The 21,315-nt window shown below is 34.2% G+C and overlaps 1 protein-coding gene across 7 annotated transcripts in view; it reads left to right on the top strand.

Annotated features, from left to right (window-relative positions):
- Window positions 1–21,315, top strand: part of BIRC6 (baculoviral IAP repeat containing 6) — a 316,937-nt gene that overhangs the window by 84,005 nt on the left and 211,617 nt on the right. For 5 of the 7 annotated variants that reach the window (XR_003568132.1, XM_027850508.1, XM_027850509.1 and 2 more), the window contains exons 10-15: window positions 2,270–3,664; window positions 7,645–7,794; window positions 13,226–13,451; window positions 14,835–14,995; window positions 18,699–18,788; window positions 19,257–19,388. Coding sequence is in view for 6 of the 7 variants with exons in the window: in XM_027850508.1 (XP_027706309.1) it covers window positions 2,270–3,664; window positions 7,645–7,794; window positions 13,226–13,451; window positions 14,835–14,995; window positions 18,699–18,788; window positions 19,257–19,388 (2,154 nt within the window). In the remaining variant the exon portion in view is untranslated. Of the gene's footprint in view, window positions 1–2,269; window positions 3,665–7,644; window positions 7,795–13,225; window positions 13,452–14,834; window positions 14,996–18,656; window positions 18,789–19,256; window positions 19,389–21,315 lie in introns of all 7 variants that reach the window. The other 2 variants (XM_027850506.1, XM_027850511.1) reach the window with 1 other exon arrangement.

Raw genomic sequence — 21,315 nt, 5'->3', positions numbered from 1 at the left:
CGAAGACTTTGTTGGTAAGAACTTTGTTTTCTATATCTATATTAGTGATTGCTGCTGAGAAGGAGAGGGTGAGGGGTTTCAGGGTGAGCACAGGCAGTTTTTAGTGCTGGACAGGGCTAGAGTTAAGGCCACTAGTAGGGAGGACCCCTGATACTCAGGGAACTCTCGGGCTCAGAGAGTTTGGTGATGGGTAGTGGTCAAGGTTTTTTGCTGCCAGGGCTTAGCTAGATAATAGACATTTTGAACATGTGATCTGAAGAGATGATAGATCCTGAAATTGTAAAGTAATTATAGAAGGGTTAGAATAAATCCATGGATTTCATATCGTTATTTGGGGATATTGGAATTCTGTCTCAGTTTTGTAAGATGAGTAGATAGGCATTTTGATTATCACATACTAACTAAATTTAGTGGAATCATTTATTACATGTTATAGAATTAATTTTTACATTGTGTGGAAGGTGGACTTCTGAGGTCCTTTTCATCTTGTAAGGTTCTTTGATTTTGTATTCTATACCATTTTAGCCTTTGTTCTTAGTTTTAAGAAATCCATTTTTTTTAGCAGCTTGCAAAGTATTTACAAAGTCTATTCACATTTGACAATATGATAGTAATAATCCTTGTATTGATTTTTAGTTATTGCTTGTTTGAAAACATATATAGTATTGCTAATACATATTGTATTTTCCTTCTTAGCTAAATCACCTGGAGTAAATTTATTTCTGATCTAAGATTAATTGTTTCATGCCTTGAAATACATATCCATATACCTGTTATATTGAAAAGTTCTTTTCATATTGACTCTTGAATGTTTTATATGACTTTCTTTTTGTAGTCTGCAACCCATGATGCTTTTCCCCTTTATTTCCTTCATCCTTCATGTCACTTGAATTAAGAAAATGTTTAATGGCAATATATATTAGACCATATTTCTGGTCCAGTCTTTAAGTCATCTTAAAGTCTTAAACTAAATCAAAAGTGTCATATCCAAACATAAAAGAGACCCAAAAGTAAACAGAAAACACCTTGTTTGGGACTACCAAGTTTTAGTATACACTTAAAATATTACTTTCATGATCCTAAGGAAAGTATTTGAAGAAAGAATACCTTTAGAAGTTAATAAGCATTTATTAAATAACTACTCTGTCAAGCATTGTTCTAGGCACTGGCGATACATGTATATAAAATTGAGATTTTTCTTTAATTGAAGGATGTTATGTACTATTAGTGTAGTGCAACCAGTATTGAGGAATGATAGTTTATGAAGGGAACTGTTTTGCAAACATTCGCAAGGATTGTGGTTAGAGCAGAAGTTTGTCCTTTAAGTGATATTCAATAGAAAATTAGTGATCATTTATATATATGGGAGTAGATTTGATGGTTTTAATAAGTTATGTTCAGAATTCAATAGATGATAGAGGTATACTGCAGGATTTTGAGTAGTGGAGACCACTGATTTTAGTGAGGTACCTAAATGATGGCTATTGATAGCATTCAAAATATACTGAAAGAAGGCTCCATTACTTGCAAAAAAGCTTATGTTTTCTCATCTGTCAAATGAGTTGGACATAGTTCCTGTCATTTCTAAATCTGATGGTACTAAAATCAATGAGGAGACTGTTAGGCAGTTGCATGTTTTCCATACTAATTGAGGGGAACAGTAAGTAATACAATAAAATGAAACAAATAGATAATACACATCACTTACGGCTTCTGTATTTTTCTAATAGTTCTTCTTCCCTTAGAGTAAGATTAGAATTAGTTAAGTTCCTTGAATATATAGCTAATATGATTAATAATTTAGAATCCTGCTATGTTTTATTAGTTATAAGCTAGTCTGTGATAAGAAATTTGTCATTGATAACTTTTCTGTAGGATAGAATTGACTATATTTTGAATTATATTTAGAGAATGAATACTGAAATAACATTCTTATATTTTACTAAATTAAAGTTATTAGTATTGTCTTTAACATTTTGTTGTTTTCATCTTTTTATTAAAACCACTGCATCTCTTAAATAGTGACCTAGAACAGTATGCTATAAGTGGAAAAGAAGTTCAAAGCAATGTGATATGAAAATCATTTTTATTCTTTCAAAATAAACCTAGTTCGGAATATCTTATTCCGTTTAGATATTTTAAATTATCTCTAATATATAATCACATTGCTTACCAAACAGTTATATACAAAGGGAAATTTAAAAAACAACAGTACTTTTTGCCTTAATTTCACAACAGTATGTATAACACATTCTTTTCATTTTTAAAGGGCATACATCACAGAAGGAAGCCATGGAAGTAAGCCTTGATATAACAGCTCTCAGCATTCTCCAGCAGCCAGAGAAACTTCAGTGGGAAATTGTGGCAAATGTCCTTGAAGATACTGTTAAGGATCTTGAAGAACTTGGGGCAAATCCCTGTGTAGCTAACTGTAAGAGTGAAAAGACAAAAGAAAAGCACCTGGAACAACACAACATTCCCTTTCCTTGTTTATTAGCTGGGGGATTATTGACATATAAATCCCCTGCTACCTCTCCCATTAGTAGTAACTCTCATAGGTCACTGGATGGTGTAAGCAGGACTCAGGGTGAAAATATATCAGAACAAGGGTCAACAGATAATGAATCCTGCAACAATTCTGAACTAAATTCTCCTCTGGTAAGGAGGACTTTACCCATTTTGTTACTCTATAGCATTAAAGAATCTGATGAAAAAGCGGGAAAAATATTTTCACAAATGAACAATATTATGAGTAAAAGTTTACATGATGATGGTTTTACAGTTCCTCAGATTATTGAAATGGAGCTGGATAGTCAGGAGCAGTTGCTATTGCAGGATCCTCCTGTGACTTACATTCAGCAGTTTGCAGATGCGGCAACCAACCTTACCTCTCCAGATTCTGACAAGTGGAACTCTATGTTTCCCAAGCCCGGGACTTTGGTTCAGTGCTTGCGGCTGCCAAAGTTTGCAGAGGAGGAGAACCTTTGTGTAGACTCTATTACTCCTTGTGCAGACGGAGTTCATTTGTTAGTGGGCCTGAGGACATGCCCTGTTGAATCCTTGAGTGCAATAAATCAAGTGGAGGCCTTGAATAATTTAAATAAATTAAACTCAGCGCTATGTAACAGAAGAAAAGGTGAGCTGGAATCTAATCTTACAGTGGTGAATGGCACAAATATCAGTGTAATCCAACATGAATCACCAGCAAATGTACAAACTCCTTTAATAATTCAGCCTGAGCAGAGAAGTGTTAGTGGTGGATATTTAGTGCTTTATAAAATGAACTATGCCACCCGGATAGTAACATTAGAAGAGGAGCCAATAAAAATCCAGCATATCAAAGATCCCCAGGACACAATTACCTCGCTTATATTGCTTCCACCAGATATACTGGATAATCGAGAGGATGATTGTGAGGAACCTGTAGAAGAAATGCAGCTAACCTCAAAGAATGGCAATGAGAGAGGAAAAAAGTCTGATATTTCTACTCTGGGACACTTGGTAATAACTACTCAGGGAGGATATGTAAAAATAATAGATCTTTCAAACTTTGAAATTTTGGCCAAAGTGGAGCCTCCTAAAAAGGAGGGCACTGAAGAACAGGACGTGTTCGTCTCTGTCATATACTGCTCAGGCACAGACAGGCTGTGTGCATGCACTAAAGGTAAGCTGTGTTGGTGGAACTTTTTCCTGACAATTTTTTTTTATGAGATTTCAAGATGAAAATTTAGAGTACGTTGATAGATATATTCTCTTCTTATGTTTTTATGAGTAAAGTCATCAGATATTTTGTTACTGATACATTTATTTTCCTACTATGTGTTTTCAGTTAGATAAGCTAATTTTCCTTATGTCCTTTATGGCACTATACATGCCTCTTTTTGGAGGTGGGGAGTGAGGCATGTGAGTTTTTTGCCTTAAAATATTTCTGCTTCAATCCACTGGTGGTGATCTCTTTTCATTTGATTTAGATTTATCCCATCTTTTACTTTCATCCTGTATAATTCTTATGCTCTTCTATAGAGTTTCTCTTTGTTGTAATAAAGGATTCCCTTAGTCCATTTTACTTTAGTCTCATTTCATTATTGGCTTACCTCATTTTCAACCGTAACTGTCCTTAACAGTGTCTGTTATTCCATTTCTTTTATGTAAGTCAGTGATTTGTGGTAATATGTTTATTTGCTTCCCTCTTCCTGCTTTCTTACAAAATATCAATTATTCAGGAACTGAATATCCAACTTATGGATTATCCAGGTTCTTTCTTTTTTCCCTTTGTTCTCGTTTTTGCTCTTTATGTTATAGCTTTTTAAATTGGCACTGCTTCTACGAAAGGATGGGCAAGAAGAGGACACAACTTAAATCAGTTGAGATTTAGCATTTCTGATGAGTTTATATGGGCTAAGTGTTTCCAATTATTTGATAGAATGGAGTTTTGAATTAAAAGATTGTTTTATCGAAATTATTTTTGACATCTCATATTGAGAATTGACGTCTATATGTCTTTGAGAGTAGTTCTTTTTAGTAAATGATTGGAGATTTGTTTTAAATGGACTTAAAGAACTAAAATTTTTAGTTAATATATGGTATTTTTATACTTATTTGATTACTTTTCCATGATTATGGAAAATTTATATTGTGTATTTTTTATAGTTTTGCTTAGTGTGGGAATAATCTATTGAAACAAATATATTATAGACAACTCATATTATTTACAATCTTACTCTCTTTCTAGATATAGGAACATGATGATGTTCAGTTTTAATCATTTGTTGAGTATCTACTACATGTTAAAACTGTGCTATCAATAGTTTGAAATGCTAATATGCTAAGCATATTTTGTTTATAATCAAAGAAATTGATAGGATAGTATGGTTTTAAGGTTGCATTAAAGAAGAATGAGTTAAATTCAAATATGTAGTATATTTTTGTAAGCTTGGAGTAGCATGAATTCTCTTGTAAAGCTTGCTGAAAATATGGCCTCATAATGGTGATTTTTCTTTAGTTGTGTCTGATTTATTTTAGTCACATTTTCTTAGTACAACTCTAAACTGCTTTCCAGAGGACGTAGACCAATTTATAGTTCTAGCAACATGTTAGTGTGCCTGTCTTTCCATAACTTAAATATTTCCAGCTTTTTTGTTGTTGTTGTTGTTGTTTGTTTGTTTTTTGACTAGTCAGTGGGATTAAATGACCTGCCCAGGGTCACACAGCTAGTTAAGTGTCAAGTGTCTGAGGCCGATTTTGAACTCAGGTCCTCCTGACTCCAGGGTCAGTGCTCTATCCACTGCGCCACCTAGCTGCCCCTTGTGTCTGATATGAACTTAACTGTTAAAAAGTTGAAAAGATGCAAATTTGTAATTTTTATAGAAAGATATAATTTTTTTGTACATCATCGCTGCATTTTGAAATGGTCAAAGTGGTGTGTGGTCCTACCGATCTCCCTTTAGAACACATGGAAGTGTGATATGTCAGGATAAGACTAAAAGTCATCATACAAGACTCTTACAGTTTTCAGTTACAGAATCAATTTAGAAGGGGAATGCTTTCTCAAGTTTCTTATCCATTGGTCAACATCGATAATTAGTCTGTGGAAAAGAGTTCGGAGTCTCCTTCTTGAACTCTGTGGAAAAGGGGACCTGATGCCTTTTAAAAAAAATTTAATCTGAGCCTTTATAGGAACTGCCCAGATTATTACTTTTTTTAGGGACTCTTGAATTCTTATATCTATTTATCTTCCTAAAGTAAGTTTAATTGTGGATGAGGAATGTGTTTTGAATTAGTTGTTCAAAAATGTGGAATGGTATTTAGGGATCTGAGACTTTCTCAAGGGTTGATTATGTATCCTCTCTTAAAAAAAAAGCTCCAGGGGGCAGCTAGGTGGTGCAGTGAATAGAGCGCTGACCCTGGCATCAAGAGTTCAAATCCAGCCTCAGACATATAACACTTACTAACTGTGTGACTCTGGGCAAGTCACTTAACCCCAGTTGCCTCATATTTAAAAAAAAAAAAGCTCCAGGTCATGTCATTTTACTTCATGATATACCTTAAGAGTGTTGTGAAGAAAGCTCTTTGCAAACTTTCATGTACTGTATTTGTGTGAAATGATTAGTTGAAGGGATTGTAGTCCATAAAGTCCATTTGCTACAACAAATCATACCTAGTACCTATAATTGATGATCTTTATATACTTCATACTATTTTAAGTATCTGTTTTTAATTTTAGGTGTAAATTACTATGGTATGGCTAGGTGATTAGAGTTTATGGCAGAATGTTTTGACTAGAGGAAAAAAGAATTTAAGCGTTTTATATTTAATGTATTATGATAATTCTGGACTAAATTGCAGTATCGAATGTGCATCTACCTAGAGAATTCAGTTATTCACTGACCCATTGTCTTGATATTGAGTAAAAAGTTTCAGCAAACACTTATTTAAACACTCAGCAAGTGTAATTTTAGGTCTCGGGGAAACAGATAAGTCAATGGTCCAGGATCTGGGGGAATGGAGATAATAGCGCCTACTATATATGCTGGGCACTTTTAAATATTATCTCATTTGATCCATTAAGTACAACTTTAATTTCTTCATTCATTGACTCTTATTTTAATTATCTTAAAAAGTGTTGTCAAAATTTTTTTAAAAAAAAATGTTGTCATAGATGAGTGTGAAAATTTATAGGAGCAGCTAGGTGGCGCAGTGGATAGAGCACCAGCCCTGAAGTCAGGAGGACCTCAGTTGAAATCTGGCCTCAGACCAAGCACTTGACACTTACTAGCAGTGTGACCCTGGGCAAGTCACTTAACCTCAATTGCCCCATCCCCCCCAAAAAAGAAAATTTATGCTTGTATTCCTTTTAGAGACTGGTAAAATTTAAGTGAAATCGTGTCTGTGTCGTCAGTGAATATTGTAGCACAAAATTTGACCAAAAGACAGAGTACTATGCCTAGCCTTTTAATGATTTGTTAGAATGAATGTAAACTCACTGTAAGTAGGGGGATTGTTTCTTTCTTTGTACTGTTATCTTCAGTGCCTGGCACAATAGGCACTTTTAATAAATGCTTATTGATTGGTTGATTTTTTCAGAATGCACAGTTGCCACACTAGTTGATGCTATATGGAGTTAGCTGTGGGTTTTGAGTTAGGACCTGGCTTTGCAATTTTCTTGTGTGACCTTGGCACTTGACTGTAAAATGGGGTGGTTGGACTTGATAACCTATCAGATTTTTTCCACATCTAAATCTATGATGCCATGACCCACTGACTCCTCCCTGTTCCGCTTAGAGACACGAGAAGCTTTTAAACCTGATCTTGTGGTTACAGTAGGATTGGGTGGGGTTCATGTCCCCTTCTCCCTCCTCACCTCTAATGGAAAACCAGTCACATGAGAGATTTCCTATCTACCCTTAGAACTGATATTAAAAAAAAAAAAGATCTCTCTTTGATTAGTTAGTGGCCCATCTCAAGAAGTAACCAGAACACCAAAATTTAAGTATTTGAAAAACTTTGACCTGCATTGTATTTCCTGCTAATCTTTCATTATAACAATTCTAATGAAATTATATTTCATTTTATTCAACATTGTTGTTCAGTGAACATTCTGATATGGTCAACTGTTTCTTTTAATGAGTTTTCACCATATTATAGGGGGAGAGCTTCATTTCCTCCAAATTGGAGGAACTTGTGATGACATTGATGAAACTGATATACTTGTGGATGGATCCCTTTCTAAAGGAGTTGAACAGTCATTAGAAGGTACCAAGCCCTTATCCAATCCTTCAAGTCCTGGTATTTCAGGTAAGAGGTTAACAGTTTTAGTGACTTATGTGATATTTCTTGAGTTTAATTCATACCAATCTTTCCCGCTCCAACCCTCCCCCCCCCCCCGAAATTGTTGGCTAATTTTTTAAAAAAGTTTTTTCTTTTTGCCATTAACTCTTGATTGTCCAGCCTATCTCTTAATGGCTATGGTGAAGATGCTTATACTTAGGTTATTTTTTGTAATTGATTGCTTAATGGTATTGGGCTGGATATTTCCTTGAAATATCCTTGTTTATATGGACTGAGTTTTATTGAGTTTTATATAGAATCACAGAATATGAAGTACCTCAGAGAATTCTGACATTTAATAATTGATCATTTGCTTAAGAATGTCATGGGAGTGGGAACCTACTATTTTCCAAGGAAGCCTTTTTGGGACAGGTCCAGTTGACCAGAAATTTTTTCTTATGTTCTTAAATCTTCTTCTTCACGTCTTCTACTCATTATTTCCTTTAGGAGAACAGTTTTAGGAGAGCATTAACAAATAGCTATCATTTGTTTTCCTCTCCTGATACTTTGCTTCTCCCAGACAATATATTCCTAGTTCATTGGATCCTCATATGGCATTATTATTGCTGTTTCCTCCATCTAATTGACCTTCTCTGGATGTGCTTCAGTTTGTTAGTTTCTTTCCTAGGTTCTGATCCCTAGAACTGAACTGATGTATTCTGATCACTGGAGCATAATCATTTTCATTTAGACAGCATTGCATTTTGACTATAGATTTAAAAGCACATTAAGTTTTTGTGGCTCATGAATTGACCTTTGGAACTACAAAAACTTGTTTCTTTTTCAAGGCAGCCCTTGCCTGACTTCCTATAGTTGTGCAGTTGATTCACTGAATGCCAGTGTAGCCCTTTATATTCATAACCTTCTTATGAAGATTTCTTGAATCCTGACTTTGTCCCCTAATTTGTTAACTCTCTTTAAGTTTTGCATTATTGACTTAAGATATTTCAGCATATCTATAATATCATTGATGTAGATACCCCCACAAAATTTATGGATTATAGTGCATCCCTGCTCTTTTATCTTTTGAGATTCTTTTCTATGTATTTCTGTAGATCCCCTTCAGGGATCCCAGTGTGGGGGCCTGTGTTTAGATTTCTTGATGTTGTGTGGACATTATTGGAAAATGCCGTCTCAGATATTCTAAGCGTGCCAATTTAACATCATCCACAGGAATATTGAATTGAACAGAGCCAAAGATATTTCTCATCTCTTCACATTATTCCAAGTTCACATTAACCCATTAATGACCACTCTTTAGTTCTGATCACTTAGCCAGTTTTAAATTGACATCTCTTTACCCAACGATGATGGCATGAGGGATTTTCTCACACGCATTGCTAAAATATTCTCAGATTAACCAATCCCTGTCAAAAAAGTAAATAGGGTTGGTTTAGAATGACCTGTTCTTCATGAAACTATACTGTTGACTTAGTGAACATAGTTTCCCTTTCTAAATGCTTATAATCAGCCCTTTAAGAATATTTTCCAGAATTTTAAAATTGGTATTTGATTCACTGGCCTATGATTTACATAATTCCCTGTTAAGTCCATTTTGATACCTCCATGGCAAGTCATCATTCTCTTTGATTTTTCGTAGAGTAGTAATTGCACAGCAATTACATCTACCTTTGGGGTATAGTTTATGTAGATTTGATGACTTGAGCACCTCAGCAATGAAGTAGCAAGTTAGTCACTTACTAAGCTCCTCCTTTATTTTGGGATTTCATCTCCTGTGTAGTCATGTTTAATCTGTTCTTCCCATTCTATAGACCACTCTCTTTGGCAGAAAAAAAGAGAAGCAAAATAAGAATTTAGTAATTTTATCTACCCTGAAAACATGTCTTTTTTTTTATGTTCCTTTTGCCTCATTATAGCCAAAATAAGCCCATTTTTTTGGTTCTTAAAAATTTATTACAATTCTTCTCTAGCCTCAGATAATTTAAAATTCTAAGCTCCTAATGCTTCTAGAAAGTTCATTACCCCTCTATCTCCTTAGATGGCTTTTTCTTTTCTTTTTTATTAGAATAATTTGACTTCAAAATTTCATCTTTGTAACTTTGTATTCTTCTTGGGTTCATGTTCATTAGATAATTTTAATGGTATCTTATCTCTTTTCTGAACCCTCAAATTCACTATCTCAAAATCTAGAGTGCATGGCAGATGAGAACTAGCCTTTTTTACTCTTACATGACTATAAGATGGAGAAGTTACTCGTTCCTTAAGGTTCCCATCATTTTTGCTTCAATACCCTTATAACTTGTTGGTTATAGATGGGTTGAGAATAGTGTTTCTCCTTTGCTCTCTTTCACTTTATGAAGAATCCAGTTATCTTTAAGGCAAGTCAAAAATTGATCAGCTTCTTTTGGCAGAAAGAAAAAGCATTCACAAAATTCATATAGTGCTCCAGCAGATATCTAGCATGCATAATTCTATCATGTTTTCATCAGTTTGCTTTGACTTTGTAGTCTATAACCACTTTTTTTCCCCCCATTTCTCATTGCATTGTTCTATTTTCATGTGTTCTCCACCATGCTTGCCCTGCATTCTATCTTATGGATTTCCTCATGAGACTTTATCTTCCTATTATAAAATTTTACTTCCTCTACTGTTTTATCTATCTTGCTTTTTTTGGGGGGGGTAGGCAATGGGATTAAGTGACTTGCCCAGGGCCACGCAGCTAGTAAGTGTCAAGTGTCTGAGACCAGATTTGAACTCAGGTCCTCCTAACTCCACGGCTGGTGCTCTATCCGCTGTACCACCTAGCTGCCCCATGATAGCTGCCTTCAAGGAACTTGCTTTTTTTTTCTTTTTTTTTCTTTTTCTTTCTTTCTTTTTTTCTTTTCTTTCTTTCTTTTTTGCAAGGCAATCAGGGTTAAGTGACTTGCCCAGGGGCACATAGCTAGTGTGTCTGAGACTGGATTTGAACTCAGGTCCCATGACTACAGGGGCAGTGCTCTATCCACTGCGCTACCTAGCTACCCCACTATTTTTGAGTAAGTTATATCTTTACTTCCATAGCCATGGTGCTCTCATGAGTTCTGTCATACCGTACCCAATCTGTTGCCTTGTCAAAATCTCTTTACTTTATTAAAATTTTGTACATTTGTATTTGGATATCTGTAATCATAGATTTTTATTCTTATCACTTGGATATTTTGTGAATTGTTGATTCTTTGCACTGGACTTTTCCTATGTTGCCACTTCTGTGGCATCTGATTTAACTGATATTTGTGAAAGAGTTTTCTCTCCCAAGTTTTCTCTCACATTTTTACTTGATAGCAGTTATATTCTGTATTCTTTGAAGATAATAGGCAAGTCTTTTAAAATCCATGCTATTTTATTGTTATGGGAAAGGTTTAAAAGAGAGTAGTACTATTTAGCTAGATGGTGAATATGAAATAATTTCTGTAATTGAGTTGGTGGAACTCGGGCTAAAATGAGGAAATTGCAGCGCTTCCCTACTTATGCTAAGTTATGTCTTCATAGAATGACTTCATTATTTCTGTAGATACAGATTTCTAGAACTTAATGTATGCCTGTGTTCCATGTCAGTTCATTTCATCAAGGAGTGATATGATTTGTTCTTTGACCCTGAAGGGTAGAAGTAGGAGCAATGGATAGAAATAACAAGTCCGTTTAGGCTTGGAATCAGGAAAAAATTCCTAATAATGAAATCTACCCAAAAGTACTATGGGCTGCCATGTGAGGTGTTGAGTTTGTCCTGGTTGGAGATGTTCAGGCCATACGCTTACTTGTTAGGTGAGTTATAGTAGAGATTCCTTCTGTGCATGACTTGTATTAGATGTCCTTACTAATTAAAATTCTGAGGTTCTGTATCTCTCATTTATTCATTAAGTCGCTACCATGTGTAAGGTGCAGTGCTGGAGGTGAAAGAAAAAGAAGAAAAACTATACCTGAATTCAAGGAAGTTACATTCTTCTGTGGGTATCAAAAGCTATGGAGGGGGCAAAAAAGATAAGGAATAAGATAAGGCCATTGTCCATTTGATTTAGCAGTTAGTAGAACATTGGTAATTTTGGAGAGAGCAATTTTTGTGTAGTGATGGAGTTAGGTTGCAAGGGGGTAGTGAAGTGAATAAGAGCTGAAGAATTAGATAAAAGGAGTACAGTTATCTTGTAGGAATTTAGCCAATTTAGACTTTCATGAACTGATGCAGAGTGAAATGAGCAGAACCAGGAGAACATTGTACACAGTGATGGCAACATTTTGCAATGACTGCCTTTGATAGACTTAGCTTTTCTCAGCAATTCAAGGATCTAAGACAACTCCAAAAGACTCAGGATGGAAAATGTTATCCACATCCAGAGAAAGAACTACGGAGTCTGAATGCAGATGGAAGCTTACTGTTTGCTCTCCTTTTTTATTATATTGTTTTGTTTCTGTTTTCTCATGGTTCCTCCCATTAGTTTTAATTCTTCTTTACATCATGACTAATGGGAAAATATGCTTTAAAAAAAGATGTCAGTGTTCAGAGGAAAAAAATATTTTTGCTATTATTATGAGACTTATGAAGTTCATGTCTGTATATATCTTTAGCCACTAATGTGATAGAAAATGTTCCCAACATTTGATATAATTTATTTATGTATTTATTTTGATGGTGGTCATCCATTCTTTCAGCATAAATTTTTATTGAGTATCTACTGAAGCACCATGCTATATTCATTGGTGATATAAAAAAATGAATGAGCAGAGACAGTCACTACTGCTTCAGGCGTTCATAGACTTGTAGGTGAGGTAAGATGAATGAAGCTATTATAATTGAAGATAGAATGTTAATTTCCAATAAAAAGGATACAAAAAAGAATGCTATGAGAATTTAGAAGAGTAAATCAATTTATTATGATTTGGGGGGATATTAATCACTTAATGAAAGTTTTAATTGTATATATTTTGATCTTGAGACACCTTGTGTGGTTATGTTTACATATCTTCTAATAAATAGCTCTATAATTTATAGATTTTAGGACCTAGAAGTCAGTTTTGATGCTAGTATAGCCTGGCCAAAGTTTTCCGTCATTATTTAGATCAGATTTGGTAAGTAGTATAGGCCTATCATTGTTTTCTTTGTAAGACTTTGTCTTACTTAGTCATTGCTTGTTTTTTGTAGTTACTCAAGCATATTCCATTCTTGTCAGTAGAACACAAGCTCCTTGAGAGCAGGGGATGGTCTTTTTTGGTTTTATCCCTGTCTCTAAACCAGTATTATTAAGTTTATGGAACATACTTAATAAAGGCATATTGACTAATTCTGTAAACACATATTAATCCACATAAATTGACGTGTTATGATTGTATAGACAAGAATATATATTCAATAAAACTTTTTTTTACTGTCTTCTCCTTTTTCTATTCCTTATCAACCTGTATTAAGGAGTTGATCTTTTGGTGGACCAGCCATTTACTCTTGAAACAATGACATCATTAGTGGAACTAACCCGCTTTGAGACCTTAACCCCACGGTTTTCAGCCACCGTTCCTCCGTGCTGGGTGGAAGTTCAGCAGGAACAGCAGCAACGACGTCATCCTCAGCATTTGCATCAGCAGCACCATGGAGATGCAGCTCAGCACACTCGAACTTGGAAACTGCAAACTGATAGGTAAAGTATTTTTAGGCCATTGTTATATTTGTTGTACAAAATAATCAGTTTTGTGCCAATGCCACTTTTGTATGGCTTTGGAGTTAAAAGACCTGTTTTCAGTTTCTTATTTGAACACTTAGTAGCTGTGTGATTGTGAGCAAGTCACTGAGATTCTTATTAAAATCATTTCTAAAGTAGGAATAATACTTTTTTGGACTACCTGCCTCATAGGGTTGTTTCAGTCAAAGGATTTTGTGTGGATGAAAGCTATTATTTTGTGCATTATTCCTCATTTTCCTCTTCAGTTCTTTATTTTATATGTTCAGTAGTGTCATCAAATTTTGAACACTACTATATTCTTGGATAAACTTTATAGCATGAAGTGGGAGTTAGTGTTCGCTCTACCTTAGATTGTGATGATTGATCAAATTCTAACATGTATGAATCTTTGAGGTTAAATCAGTTCTTTCCGCACTTTAAAAAAAAAATTCTGAAACCAAAACAAAAATTAAATAAAATTAGCTTTTTCATGGTTTTTATAGAACCAAGACGGAGGGGATTGTATGTGAAATTGAATCTGTTATATAGAAATTGTTTGTCTAAGTTTATAAGTCCAACGTGAAATTTTCAAAGCTGCCTTGTCTGTAATTCTTTTGCCTTTATTCTGTTTTCTTAATTTTTTTTACCCCATCCCTATTATTCTTCTTGCTCATACTTTGCAACAACTCTAATCCCCAGTCCTAAGTTTCTATTAAAAAGAAAAGAAAGGAAGAACATACATAGTCAAGGAAAACAAATTTCCCCATTGTTCATTTTGAAAAATGTATGTTCCAGTCTGCGTCTTGTATCTTTATGCAACTTATGTTAGAAGTTGATAGCGTGTTTTGTTGTTGGTACTATAGGACTGCAGATGCTTGTTATAATGAGATATCTTAAGTCTTTTGAAGTTTTTTTTTTTAAATGTTGGTATTGTGTAAGTTGTTCCCATGGTTTTGCTCATTTCATTGAATATCAGTTAAAACTTATCAGGAATCTCTGAAATTGTCTCTTCCACCATTTCTTGTGGAACAATAGTATTCCATTTCATTCATATTCCATAATTTGCTTAGCTGTTCTCCAGTTAGTTGAGCAACTTCTTAGTTTCCTTTTTTTTTTTAACTACTACAAAAAGAACTGTTTTAAATATTTGTGTACATATGTATCTTTTTTCTTCTTCTTTTGGGACAGATCACGTTTTAAAGCTTAAGTTGACCAGTGTCATCTACTAGTTCTCCTAGTTCACCACTACCTAAGTAAATTTAATCATACAGTCATAGGAAATTTTTAAAAAGCATTGACATGATAATGTAATTCAAATTTCTAGTTGTTGTATGTATTTATACTTTTTTGGTTATTTTACAGCAACAGCTGGGATGAACATGTGTTTGAACTTGTCTTGCCTAAAGCTTGTATGGTTGGACATGTGGACTTTAAATTTGTTTTGAATTCAAATATCACCAACATACCCCAGATACAAGTGACTTTACTGAAAAACAAAGCTCCAGGCTTAGGAAAAGTCAGTGGTAAGAAAGGAACAAAATTTATATCTTGAAAGAAATTTAATATCATAATTGTTTTTTGAGGGGTGGGGGTGAATTCTGACTTAAAGAAATTTTTTTTTTATTCTTGACTAATGTTTGATTCCCTTCTCCTCCTCCTCTCCCCAGTTCTTTTTCTAAAGCTTATTGTTTAGCATAGGAATCATTTTAGCTTTACTGATAATATGTTTCAGTTCATGATTTAAAATATATACATGCACAAATATAGTTACTAGAAATTTAGCCTTTTAAATTCCAAATTTTATAGTAGTTAACCTCTCTGAGTCTTTGCTTTTCTATAAAATGGGAATAATAGCTGTACTTCCTTTCTCATGTAGTTGTTGTAAGGAAAGTGCTTTTTGAAACTCAAGACATTATATAAATTCTAGTTCTTTTTTGGCATAGTGGATAGAATACTGCACTTGGAGTCAGCAAGAGATGAGTTTGACTGGCTTCTGACACTAGTGATGTGATCATGATCACGAGTGAGTCAATTAACCTCTCTGGTCCTCACAATTTCCTCATTTATCAAATGGGTTTATTAATTGTGTTATATACTTCCTAAAATTGTTATGAGGAAAGGCTTTGAAAAACTTTAAATTTGTCAATTTTAATTATTAATATTATTGAAAAAGCACCTTATGCTGATAGTTTTGAAAATGTAATTTTTTCAAGTAGCACTGGATCTCTTTCCAAACAGATTTTGTTATTATTATTTGAATCGAATCACTTGATCAGAGTGACTTCATTTTTTATATCAATGTGTTTTTTCTTCATGGAATTTTTAAAAGATACTATACCAATGAATTAATGAGCTCATACTTACTGAGTGTATGTGTTACAAGTAAAAGAACAATATTAAGAATGTTATGAGAATAATTATTCTTTATAAAAATGAAGAACAAAATGATCTCTGCTAGCATTGAACTTATATTCTATTGGGGAAGACAGTAAGCACATATAAAAATACATTATTAACATAGAAGTAAATAAATTAAAATACAAACATAGTAGTTAAAAACAAGGTAATTTGGGAGAACAGTAACTCCTCAGAGAGGTACGTTTTGAGTTTCAGGAATGAATTTGTGCACAATTTACATGTTTGTAAATAGAAATTTTCCTGTGCATGGATGACCTGCCTAGTATCATTAGTTAATTCCTTGAAAATACTAGATTAGGCAAAACAATCCATCAGTCAATCAAGATATTACCAAGTCTTATTATGTGTCAAGTATTATGCTATGCCCAGTGGATACAAAATGAATAACGAAACAGTCCTTGCCCTCAAAGAGATTATAGTCTGTACTTGAAATTAACATACGTGCATTATAAATAAAAGGTCATTTGGGGTCGTAGGGAGATACTACTAGCTGGGTTGATCGGTTAAGGTTTCCTTTAGAAGGTGGTATTTAATCTGAACTTCAAAAGAAACCAAGTATTTTAGGTGTCAGAGGGGAGAAAGACTGTGTTCCAGGCATGCAGTCAGCTACTGCAAACGTATGGAGAGGGAAGTATAATGTCACTTGTGAAGAAAAATGAAAAGGCATGTGTGGCAGCTCCATTTTAGATTATATGAAGTGGAGTAATCTATAAATTGGAAGCAGTTTGTGAAGCACTTCAGATGCTACATGGAGGAGTTTGTATTTTATCCTAGGGCTATGTAGGAACCACTGAACTTGATTGAATAGGGAATTGAACTCAGTGAGACTAATTTGAAAGCTTTTACATTAGTCCAGGCAAGAAGTAATGAGGTCCTGAACTTTGATGGTGTCTCTGTGATGTGATGTGAGCAGATGGGGTGGGGAGGAGATGTGAGGGACGTGGAGGAAGAATTCACAAGTCTTGCTAACTACTCATATATGTGGAGTGAGGGAGAATGAGGAGTTAGGAAGACTCAAATTGTGAACATATTTAACTCAAAGGGAAATGGGTGACCTTAACAAAAATTGGGAAGTTTAGAAGAATGATGAGTTTTTTGTGATACATATAAATTCTCCTTTATATCTATTGAGTTTGGTGGTCTGTGGGACCTGATAGGCAGGTAATGATATACAGCTGGAGCTCAGAAATAAGAGTAGGGATGAGTAGATCTCTCTGGGAGTCATCATCATAAACATGAAAGTAGAAACCATCAGAGCGGATGATGATACAGAGTATAGAGAAAACAGGAAAGTGTGCAGGAACTTTTAGGGATGGTACCCGCAGTTAAGACGACATGATATAGATGATGTTCTATCAGAGAAGTAAAGGTTAGGTAGGTGGAGAAGTGAAGAGGGAGAGGAAGGAAGGAGGAGGAGAGAAAGTCATAACAATGTCATTTGTTGCGGAGAGGTCAAGAAAGAAGTAGACTAAGGCCATCAAATTTTCTTTCTACTAGACAAACCCTTTCCCAGTACTTTGTAGTCTTAATGCCTGCTCTCTAAGATTTTTCTCCAATTTATTCTGTATATGTCTTGTTTGTACATAGTTGTTTACATATTGTCTCCCTCCATTATAGTATGAGCTTCCTGAGAGTAGGGAGTGTGGTTTTTCGTTTTTTGGGTTTTTTTGGCCTTTTTTTGTATCCTCAGCTCTTAGTATGGTGCCTGGCATATAGTAGGCACTTATTACTACAATAGCTTTCTCATTTGTCTCCATATCTATTATATATGTGTGTATGTAAGTATATGTATAACGTGTATGTATGTATCTCCAGATAGATAGTTAGACAGATAGATAGATCCAGTCTCTCTCCAATCCATTAACTGGTATCTTTAAAGCATAGCTCCGATCATGTCATTCACCTGCTCAATAAATTGCAGTGGCTCCTTATTGGTAACTTGGAAGGCAGCAGTTGCAGTTGAGTCATGAAGACAGAAACCTGATGTCAGAGATTGTAGAAATGATTAAGATTAGACAAAAAGGAAATTGCAAGGTAAACTTTTTTTTTTTTTTTGAGTTTGACGTTGAAAGCAGGGAGAGGTATTGTCTGATAGCTTCAGGGTATGACTTGTTGGGTCAAGTGAAGATTGTTTAAAGATGAAGATCTGAACATGTTTGTAGGCACCAGGGATGGAAACAATAGATAGGGAGAAACTAATAATTGGGCTGTTGTTGGGGAGGACAGGTTGTTAGAAAAATCTGCTGGAGGAGACTGGAAGCATGAAGGATTCATACAGAGAGTATAAACTTAATGAGGAGAAAGGCTCTTCATCAGATTTGAATTAGAGATGGAAAGAATGGGGGATATCATCAGTTGGTTTTGAATTGTAGGGAAATAGGAGCTCATTACCAGTGGCTTCCATTTTCTCAGTGAAGAATGAACCAAAGGTTTTTGCTGAGTGTTAGGGGATGGAAAGTCATTCTGTGGGAGGTTTCCCGAGTGGAGAAGGTTTGATGGACATGTGATGTTTGGTATGTGATGGTAAATATAGCCTGTAAATCAAGTTTGTTTAAAGATGTTTGCTTGTTAGTATGCTGTGAGCCAGATAACATATTTAGATCTAAGTAACTCCCTATAAAGTTATCAGTTTGTTTTGTGAAACAGATATAGTGTTTCCCAGTATATAGAAATACAGAAGTATTGACAATTCAGATGGAACAAAAAATATTAGAATTAAAGACACTTTGGTTAAAAATTAAGTCTGCTCATATTTCTGTCCTCTAGAAACAGCAGTAGATAGGCAGATCACCTTTCCTTTATCTCCAGCTCTTAATATTGAAGTGGAGCAAAATGGAAAATCTTCTCTGGTTGAACTCAATGAAGAAATGCAGCACATGGATGTAGAAGAATCACAGTGTAAGTTGAATTGGACAGTTCTTGTGCACTAAAGTAAAGTTAGAATTAAAATTACAGCATATTTCAAGCATTTTCAAAGAATAATACTTCTATTTCATGTATAAAGAATTTTTAAGAATAAATTTAAAAACTCAGTATATTTATTCAGTTACAAGCTTTAATTGTTATTTTACCTTTGTAGAGCGTCGATAGATTTAACATTGTTGCAATATTGTAGAATTCTTTCCAAACTTGTTGAAATAGAAATTGGCTTTTCAGTGGAAAGTAGTTGCACAGTGGGTTTTTATCACCTGATCAATGATTTTTCACTCATTGCTATGTCCAGTCATTTTTGATATTATGATTAATAATATTTTATACTAATTTGAAGTAGACATGTTATAAATAAAATATTAGTATTGCTACATTTTATTCAATAACTTGTTATTTCCATCAGTGTTTAAAAGAAAAAAAATCTTCTCATTTAAGGTCTTAGATTATGTCCTTTTTTAGAAGATCATAAGGAAGACATTTTATGTGGGCCTGTGTGGCTGGCTAGTGGCCTTGATTTATCAGGGCATGCTGGGATGCTGACATTAACAAGTCCTAAGCTTGTTAAAGGTAAATTAATTTATTTTCCAAATCTTCACTGTATTATGATATCTTCAGATTGGGAATAATTATTTCTTTATGGTACATCACAGATAATCCACATCTTCTTACCTTGTTTAATTTTTGTTTCTGTCCTTTAAAAATTTATAAAGATCTACCTAATGCTTTGCAAGAGTTCTTGTTTTTAATTTTACAAAACAACTTTTAACTGTATACCTTGTACTTGCAAGATTATAGACATTTATGGAACTAAAAGCATGTTGTGAAGTTCAGGTTCATTTTATTTCTGTTTCTTTTGGAAACAATCACAGTATGATATCTTTCTTGGCATGCAGTGTAATTTCATATTTACTATGTGTGAGGTTCCTTTTATGAAAGGAAGTATAAACAGAAATTTTTCTTGTTTTCAAGGTAATTAAACTCCACCAGAAGAGAGATTATGTACAGAAAAAAACCATCATACAAAATGCACTGTGAAAAGTATAGAAGAAAAAAGTATTTTGGGAATTTAGAGGGAAGGATATGATTTTTTTTGTTGTATTGAGTGGATATGTGCTCACGGAAGGTTTTTTTGAGTGAATAGTACCTGAATTCACAGTTAGGTGAGATTTCAACAGGTAGAGATGAGAATGGAATTGATTTTAGGCATTGGGAAAGGGTTGAGTAAAAGTATAATAAAACAACAAAGGAATGAGTTTGTAGGATGGTCGGTAGTGGGACTGAATGAACAGATCACGTGAAGGAAGAGGTTTATGAGATATAATTCGATATACAGTCTGGAACCTCACAGATTGGGTTTAAATGACGGTGAACAATTTGGAAATTTGTCTAGTAGGAAGTAGATAGCTTTTCAACATTTAGATGAATATCAAACTTCTAAGGGCAGAACTCTTTTAATTAGGAATATTTGCCTACCTGTCATTTATGGAGTAGAATGAAAGTTAGAATTCTAAAAAGTCTAGATAAAAGGTAATAGAGGATACTAGGATAGTTTCAGTATGAATGGCAATCCAAAGTAGGGGGTATATGCCAGTCTTGATATCAGCAAGTCCGGGTTTTAAAGAGCTTTAGATGTACATGCCAAACAAAGACTTTGGAAAGGTAGAATAGGCTAGATTTGAAGATTGGGTATGGGGTTGATCTAGAAAGAGGCTAAAAAATAAACTTAATTTCATTTCTGTCTGAGTAGAATAATGCCATGAATAGAGATGGTAAAGCTGGGTAGAGGAACAGTTTTATAGGTAGATTTTGAGTTGAATGTGTTGAATGTTGGGTACTAGTACAACTATTATTAAGTATATGTTAGATAGTCTGTAACAGCTTCTGCTATAAAAACTGCTGTTATGCATATTTTGCCGTAAACTGAACCTTTCTTTTTATCTTTGACTGCGTTAGGATATATATCTTACAGTAGGATCTCTCGGTCAAAGTATTTGGACATTTTATTCACTTTCTTAGCATAATTCCAAAATACTTTCCAAAACAGTTGGACTAATTCTTATTTTTTTTTAGTTTATTTTTATTTTTTCAATTAAATAAGCATTTAAAAATTAATCTTGTTTCTCCTACTATTCTCTCCTCTTCTCCTATCCACCCTTAATAGTAGGACTAATTCACAGCTCCATAAATTTGGTGTGCCTGTCTTTATACAATCCCTCCAACATTCACTATTCCTATATTTTTCATTTTCTGATCGGGTAGCTGATCTGTTCACTTCTAATTTTTTATGTTGTCACATAACCATTTTGACCTTATTGTCATATATGATGTAAAGAATTAGTTATATCCTAATTTCTACTGAACTTTTACTGTTTTTCCAGCAAATTTTATTAAATAACAAGTTCTTTCCTAACTAATTTATGTTCTTGGGTTTAGCAAGCACTGGATTATTGCATTAATTTGTTCTTCATTGTTTCTGATGTAGCTCGTTTCTTTG

The sequence above is a fragment of the Vombatus ursinus genome, unplaced genomic scaffold (genome assembly GCF_900497805.2).
Source record: "Vombatus ursinus unplaced genomic scaffold, bare-nosed wombat genome assembly UNPS02009062.1, whole genome shotgun sequence".
NCBI lineage: Eukaryota > Metazoa > Chordata > Mammalia > Diprotodontia > Vombatidae > Vombatus > Vombatus ursinus.
Note: the sequence above shows the minus strand (reverse complement) of the source record. Positions and strands in the feature narration are given on the sequence as shown.